We start from the raw sequence: 8756 nt of genomic DNA, 5'->3' as shown, positions 1-8756 counted from the left end.
CGGCCATTTTTAAAACGCTTATACCAGTTGTAAGTTTATGTCTGGCCTAAACTGTTTTCACTGTGATGTCGGCTCATGTCCGTGGTCTGTGCACACTTCTTCCCTCTGTCTCTACTGTCCCCCTCTCTCCTTCCCCTCCTGAGCCGGCTTAGCAGCCTAATGAGTGGAGCTAAGGGCTCTTGGCTTCCCAACCGTTGAAGGGGTAGGTTGTTCTCATTTCGGACCACCGGTCGAGGTCATCCTCGACCGTCCAAATTGATTTCTCTACGTGGTATTCTATCTTAGTACAGCGAACTCTGCAATCATTCTGACACAGGTATTTACATCATGTTTGTATTCTTTCTTTATTAATATACGTATTCTTTGTTAGCATTTGATTTGGTTATTTCTGTTTGGGTATTTCCGCCTTGCTGATTGCTTTGTCCTCCCCTGTTCGCCCTGTCCTGTGATCATGAGAACCTATACACACCCTGAAGGATCCTCTGAAGGGTACCCCTGCTTCATCACCAAAAGCTTGCTTCAACATTTGGTGCATTTCTGCAGCGGTTTTCCCAAGTTTGAAACAAACACGCTGCTCTCTCAGGTCAGCCATCGCAAAACCGCAAACTCACAGAAACACAACAATGGAAATACGTTCACCAACAATAAACCCAACCACTCAACTTGGCACCGCTTGCCACACTGATTCAACAAGGATGTGTGAGGAGACACCTAGCGGTATTTCGATGTACTCATATAACCATTCGCACGCAAAATTCAAATTTTGGAAACTTTTGGATTGCCCCACGTAGTTTCAGACTATTAAAGTTACTGATTCTCTGAGCTCAGTCTCACCTTTGTGCACAAAGCAACAGACATGGTGCTGGGTTCCTATGGAACAATGAATAGTTCAAGGGATTCAATATTTTACTACAAAGACAATGCTACATACTCTTCTGTGATAGGTTCTCCCCATATCTTCTGTCCTGGTCCCTGATAGGCATGGATCACCAAAATTAATTTCCGGCGCCTCGCTGAAAGATAAGCTGCCTCGATCATGGAGGCCACACTCCGAGTCTGGTTGTCAATGACGAAGAAGAGAATGGCTGCATTCTGCTTTGCCTGGAACTCGAGCTCAATCAGCTCTGGACCCCAATGTGATACTTGCTAAGGAGAGATAACATTAGAATAATGAAAACATGGAATGCTTGAGAAATTAAAAATTACCTATAAACTGAAGACTTGATAACAAAGACAGCAGAGTTGAACCTTGACTATCTGCATGCAGAATATCCACTCTATGAATTAACCAAAGGATCACTGTGGTATGCATCCCGTTGTGTGTGTAAAACAGCATAACAATTTTGTGTATACAGCCCCACTTTCATGCTATTACGCTAACCAAAGGACTTCAAGGCCCCCTTAGTATGGTGATGACTATTGTTTCCTATAATGTTTTAGATGTTGCCCACCACGTGTTTCAGCAACATATATCAGTGATGGTTCACAGCATTTTATAGTGGAATGTATACTTCCTCAACTTACTGCAACTTTATATTTTATCATCATACCACTGAGCTAGGGCTGCTGTTATCTGTTGGGAAAAAGTCTCATTGTTCTGTGACCAGTACACAATGTTAAGCAATTTTCTGGGTTGCAAGCAGCATGGATAATATTTGCATAATTGTTTGATTACCTGATGTTTTTAATTATCTGTGCTACTTTTGCCACTGATTGTTGTGGATAATTCACAGTTCTGTGTAATAATAATAAATCAAGGAAGACTTACAATAGGCAAGAAATTGAGATTATTGCTCACTCATGGGGCTGAGCCCTTCTTGAGAAGCCACCAATTGTGCACCTACTCTAGAACTTCCCACCATTTTATGGAACCTGAAGGTTCCACCTACATGGTAAGTGAAATCTTGCAACGGTTTCACTATTAGAAACCACCCTAGTTTACGAAAATGGAAGAGAAGCAAGACAAAAACAAAACTTTTTCCACATATTTAAAACTTCACACACATATATCCATATTCGATTTATATTATGCACCTTACTTGGTACAATTATGATTATATCTCAGTGGTTACCAAACATGAGATGTGTTGTTTGTATGAATAACTATTTTAAACCAAATATGTAAAAACATTTTTACAATCCTTTGCTTGGTTAGGTAGTTTAGTTGTCATACAATACCAAACAATTCAAACTCGCGGAGCATCAGCAGTTTTACAAAGTAAAGGACAATGTAAGTCTACGTGCAGTTGGGGCCTCAGCTTTCCAGCCCTGTGAGGAATGCATGAATATTTACTGTTAAACCAACTCACTCCACTGTTGTTAAGGGGTATGAGAAAGCTGCTCAACCCCTCAAGTTGACTGTTTCCACTGCTAAGTTTCTTCACCCTCCAGGGTATAGCAGCTGAGTCCGAGCAATAAACTGTTGCCACAAACTTTGTGAAGTCATCTTATTCACTGTTAGTGTAAGTTAGTAAAAAAAATGGTAAAGTTGTCCCTGTGCTTAACTAATTAAGTACTATGCCACGAAGGTGTATGGGGGAGTGGATATATAGATCCACATTTTCTTGATCTTGGTACTAGCTGGAGGTGAGCAGTCAGCTTCACACATTGGCCACTTTAACCCCGGGGAATGAGCCCCTGGTACACATTTGATAGGCGGGGCAGGCCCCAGAGCCTGTCTGGAAGACATGTAGCAGAGAAAATTCTTGACCTTACTGGGACTCAACCTCTGACCCATCGGCTGTCCAGCCCGCAGCCAGTTGCTGTACTGATTGCACTATCCTGGCTCCAAATATATTGCAGATATTACTCAATGCTAGACTTTGGTGTGTTGAGACATAGAAACTTTAGTGAAAGAATACAATGTGTTAACATGTGCACACTGTAGTTCCATAGTGAACAGACGTAGAACATACATCCCGTAACATTTACTACGTGTAATCGTTACAGCCACACACAAAGCATTAATAAGTGGTCTCCTCTGAACCACAGAATATGGCACAGATTTATGAAGGGTGTGAAAAGAAAACCAGATGATGAACCTACAGCAATTTGCAGAGTTGTATATTAAAACCAAAATTGTGTAATTATGATGAATCATAATTTTGTCATTTGGTTTAACAAGTGGTATAGTTAATGGTGAAAAACGACCTCAGTGTGTTGTCTCTCAGTATCTTGGCAGCTGACAGAACAAAGCCAAATAAACTGAAGTGACACCTTGAAATGAAACACTCAGAAATGAAAAACAAGCCCAAAGAATAATTCCACAGAAAACTTAATGAAATTCACATCCATCAAAAGAGTTTTGTTAACATTTACTAGTACTACTGTTTCATCCAAAGCCCTGCTAGCATCATATCAAGTGTCATACAGAACAGCACAGAAGATGAAGCTGCACACCATCACTGAAACTGTGATACTCCCTGCTGTGATAGATAACGTACAAAAAATGTGTTTAGCAGCTTCATAACATATCGCTATCAAATAACATCGTCTCAGAGCAGACTGTTGATGTATCACAAGACTTAGAGCGGCAGCTGAATGAGAAGTTGATAAACAAACGTTTTTCAACACAGAATGACAAAAGTGACTGACAGTAGCAATACTGTTACTTCATAGCTGACATGCAGTATGTTAAGGTGCAACAATGAATGAAGACATTCTTTTCTGCAAACCTATAAAAAAGGAGAGCAACAGCGAAAGAAATCTCCAAAATTGTTGAAGATTTCATAAAAAAAAGAAAGCAGAATATTGTCAGATTGCGTTGGAGAATATGCAAATTCAGCTTGCATAATGGCAGGAAATAGAGAAGGACTGAGGGCCTTAATTAAACAATTAGGATCCATAATGTGTATATATTTACGGTCTTTTAGTGCATAAAATTTCACTTGTCACTTCATACTACATGTTTCGGCATCATTCTGTGTGTGTGTGTGTGTGTGTGTGCACGCGCGTGTGCGCGCGCGCGGTCTCAACCAAAACGAAGACAGAGCTCACACATATGTCCAGCAATACAACACATGCAGCCATATACGAAAGACACATCATAAGACACAGTATATACACAATTAAAACATAAGAAGAACGACTCCCATAGCGGATGAATGGCGTTACACAAGAGTTTGATATATGACATGTAAGATGATAGATCTTAACAAGTTTTAATATATAAATTTTATTATTCAACAATGATAAACACATATTTTATATCATTTTATAAATGGACACTTGATGGCAGGCAGTGCAATGGTATAACCTTGAGCCTAGCGACACTGTATGGAGACCTTTAAAGTATAGCCGAGTGGCCGTGCAACACCATATGGGTACGCGCAGTCCACGCATGTTCACAGTGTTTTAAAATCTAATTTTAAGATAGAAATTCTTGTTCTACTTACATTATTTTTGGGCACGCTCTTTATAAGTATACAGTCTTCCCTCCTGCGTCATCTAACTGAATGCAGAGTCCAACATCGCAATTCATGTACTTTGTCCAGATGTAACTTCATTTCCCACGCAAAGAGCACACACGACACCTCAGTCTCGTATTAGAGGATGTCGGCCAGTGATGTCGAGTGGCCTCCTCAATCATAACGCTTATAAAACATCGCAATTTCAACTATCCACCATGGCCCCATTTTGCATGGAAGAAGCCAAAATTGAGAGGCAGCCGATAATACGCTTCCCATGCTTGAGTGTAAGCAGTAACTAACAAATACAGAGCGGGGCATAGAAACTTCCTTTTTCTGAAGGCGAATAAAAGAAAAATTATTGCTGATAGACAAAATTTATGTTTAGCTAATGAAAGAACATACTTTAATGATATAAATCATGTAGGTTTAAACAAAATATCTTGAAGGCGGTGGCCACTGTTCTCTATGCACTGATGCAACCGTTTTCTGAAGTTTCCCTCTGCACGGTCCAACATGTGCACCAGAATTTGGGCTACTTCCTGCCGAATAACATTCTTCAGCTGAAGCAAATTTGTGGGGCAATGTTTAAAAACATCTGCCTTCAGGTAACCACATAAAAAATATCATAGGGCGTTAGATCAGGTGAGTGCGCTGCCCACAGGATGTCACCTCGAAGTGAGATGAGCTGTCCGGGGAACTTTGCCCTCAAAACTGTCATCGAAGCTCGGGCTGTGTGGGCCGTGGCACCATCCTGTTGGAACCAGACATTTCCTAGATGCATTTCTTCAAGAGCTGGCTCGAAAGAGATTTTAATCATGTCCACATACCGCTGTGAATTGACAGTAACTGCACGATTGTCTTCTTCAAAAAAATAAGGGCCAATAACTCCAACTCTCAACAACGCGCACCATACTGTCACCTTATCACTGTGAAGTGGCCTCTCATGGAGCTCTCTGGGATTGTTTGTTACCACTCCGATGGCACATATTCTGCTTGTTGACATATCCGGATAGGTGAAAATGTGCATCACTAAGGAAAACAAGTGTGTCAGGGGGTAAAGTTTCCAATAGCGTTTCGCACACCGTTATTCGGTTGTGGAAATCACGTGGTGACAATTCTTGCACAACAACTATCTTATAGGGATGGAAATGAAGATTTCTGGGAAGAATTCAGTGCATTAAACCATTGCATATGTCTAGGGTGACTGCATGTTTGCGAGCGGAGTGTCTTGGAGATCTCAAAATCGACTGTCGAACTGCCTCCACATTTTCTGGCATCATAACAGTCTGTTGTCGTCCTGATGATTTTTTCACCACACTCCCGGTTGTTCTAAAGTTCTCTACCCACAAAACAACCGATTTCCAGTCAGGAACCGGATCTCTGGGCTTAATTCCGAAGTGAGTACGATGCACCGGCACGTAGGAATGGTTGTTCGAAAAATAGGCTTTGACAGCAAATGCACGCTGCTCACTCGTCCATCTCATGTTTCCTACTGAGGGGTATTAGGCAGAAACTTCCGAGACTGCTGCGTTTGCCGAGATTATCCCCACTTTCCTGCGACCTCCCCTCCCTTCACAATGCGTCTTCACAAAAAGGAAATTTCTGCGCACCACCCTGTACAAATGGGTCACAGATCCATTCTATGCTGATTTGTCCCAAAATTATGATTCTTCTCTTGAAGAAGAATACTATACTGACATTATATCTGATTCCTCTTTAAAATACCAGTTTCCCAGGAAGTCATACATAGAATTTTGGGAGGGCACTGGACGAGAGTTCCCTCGCCTCAGAGGAAAAAGCCTTGAATATCCTCCTTCCATTCACAACATCCTACTTGTGTAAGAATGGATCAGCAGCAGCAGCAGGGGCCATCAGAACAAAGTGTCCTTCTACAATGCACCTTGAAATGCCCCCAGAGCAGTCATTTCAAAGCTCCAACCTCAGTATGACAAGTTACATTCAAACAGGGAACACACATCCACCCCGCTAATCCAGGTATGAAGGGAATATTTTATTTCAGTGTTTTAATTTAAACCACTGAATAATATACAGTAAATTATATAAAAAAAAAGATAGTCACAGGTAAATTTTATGTCAAATCTGTTTGCACTTGTTCTGGAAGGGAGGCATTGAAGTTATGAAAGGCTCTAAGGTGGGATGCAAGGTATAGCAGTGTGTTTAAGGCTGTGCCATAGCTCAAGCGGTTAGTCGCTGGCTTCCCACCATGGCGGCCCAGGTTCAATCCCAGGTCTTGTCAAGTGGGATTTGTGGTGGACATAGTGGGACTGGGGCGAGTTTTCTCCGAATACTTCAGTTTCCCCTGCCAATCTTCATTCCACCAAATTCTCCATCATCATAGTCAGCCGGGGCAGGCTACAATAGGCCAATCAGTGGTCGCCGTGCCGATTGGCGCCAGTTGGACTCCACCCCCCACTAAGCAAATTAAAAATTAATAGCAGTGTTTGGAACCTCTGCTATATCTTTTTTTTTTCTAACAATTAATCATGAAAAGTTTCTACAGCAAAGCAAAATGAGGATTGTACATAAACTGATAGCTGGAAAATATGAAGGGAAAAGATCACTTGCAAGACCTAGGCAAAGATGTGAGACTAATATTAAAAAGGTTCTTAGGCAGTTTGGTGGGATGGTGTGGTCTAGATACATCTAAAATAGAAGAGGAGAGAGACTGACAGACTCTTGTGAATACATTAATGAATTATTTTTCATAAAAGGTGTGATATTTATTTGCAAAGAAACCGGTGGCTTCTCAAGGGCTGCGCTCCATGGGGTTACTGAACAAAAGTTGTACTTACTGGATTATAGTATGTGATGCCTAAGTTCTTCAGCATGGGAATAGCCACATCCTGACGCCACGTTGTGGGATTGCAAGACCCACCCAGGAAAACCTCATATTTTGGTATGCCCTCTGAAACAGAAGAGCACTCTTAAGACAGAATTTCAGTAATTTCTTTATCAATTCTGAAAGATTAAAATTTAGGTATTGTGGGTGGAAAAATCTGTAGGCCATTTTAACAAACTTCACTCAACTTTCCTGAGTCACATTAAATATGTGTCGCTCTGTGTGATCCATAACAGCCTTTCAGTCTTGTTACAGTATTAGCACTTTACCCATTCTGTATGGCCTAAACATGTGGTTTCACAGGATGGACAATAACTTGGCACAAAGTGCAATCAACAGACATGTTTGTGCTGATTTTGAAAATAGTACAAACAGCTGGGGTGAGGGGATGTAACTGGCATGTGTGGGGTATGCAGCATGAAACGTCTCTGAAATGGTCTGGAGAACCAGTGGTGATAACAAGTAATATTTGATCCATAGGCATGGGCACATGCACACAGAAAGGCAGGCTAATGATGAGAGAAAGACTGTTAGGGGCCGAATCATCTCTGTAGTTGAAACTGAAGTTGTATAAGAGGACCATTCAGGATCATGGTTAGCAGTCACGGCATGGAGAAACCTGGAGGGATGCACAACGTAATTATAGAACCGTTGCCCAGCAATGGCCATCTCTGCGGCACTTCTCTGCACTAATCTGGCTTCCAGGCACCATGTCACTTATCACATATAAGTTCATATGGTGTTGCAACAGCTGTCTCTTCTGAGGGAACACAGAGTCTTGTAAATCTCATAATTTTTTCAAAATAAGGAAAGTATTTTAAAAATATCTCCCCCCCCCGTCTCAGCACGGGGAAGAGGCCAAACCCAGCTCTGAGGTGAAGTCTACTCAGATTAAGATGTGGGATAGGACAAGAGGGGCGAAGGGGCGAGTGTCTGTAATGACTTGGTCATTCTGATCGCGTGCCTTGTAAAACTGTAAAGAGGTTCTGTGAATCAATGTGAAGGAAATATTATCTACTACAGTAGCAGGTATGTTCCTATTTACATCATGTTTGTACAGAATTTTCTTTCCATCTTCAAGCACTCTGTAACAGAGGTGATAAGGATGGACAATAAGGTGTGCATGGGCTATATAAATTTACGGTATGCGCGCGCGCACACACGTGCGTGTTCTTGCTGTAACTGTGTACTGGGGAACAGAAACAACCATGCACACCTGAGGAAGCATTTCTCTATGCCAACTATCAATAGAACCTCCGTCGAGTGTAACAATATATATTCTTGTCACCATTTCCTCACATTTGCCTTACATGTTTCGGCTCACAAAGAGCCATCATCAGAGGCATCCACAACAAAAATATGGAAACACTTGCACTGCTCAACAATCACAATATACAGTTTTTTGTGGAAGATGTTACACGTATCGGAGCGTAAAACACAACAACATCTAGTACCCCGAGTGCGGGTATCCCACTTGCATTTAAAAA

General features: G+C 41.6%; 1 protein-coding gene across 9 annotated transcripts in view; it reads right to left on the bottom strand.

The window, feature by feature from the left end:
- LOC111868871 overlaps positions 1-8756 on the bottom strand; it is a 314970-nt gene that overhangs the window by 69687 nt on the left and 236527 nt on the right. For all 9 annotated transcript variants that reach the window (XM_023859916.2, XM_023859917.2, XM_033753210.1 and 6 more), the window contains 2 exons: positions 7223-7335; positions 932-1146 (listed from right to left, as the gene is read on the bottom strand). In XM_023859916.2, the coding sequence (XP_023715684.1) occupies positions 932-1146; positions 7223-7335 (328 nt within the window). The remainder of the gene's footprint in view (positions 1-931; positions 1147-7222; positions 7336-8756) is intronic.

This window comes from Cryptotermes secundus, unplaced genomic scaffold (genome assembly GCF_002891405.2).
Source record: "Cryptotermes secundus unplaced genomic scaffold, Csec_1.0 scaffold547, whole genome shotgun sequence".
Classification (NCBI taxonomy): Eukaryota; Metazoa; Arthropoda; class Insecta; order Blattodea; family Kalotermitidae; genus Cryptotermes; species Cryptotermes secundus.
This window is presented reverse-complemented; position numbering and strand designations above follow the sequence as displayed.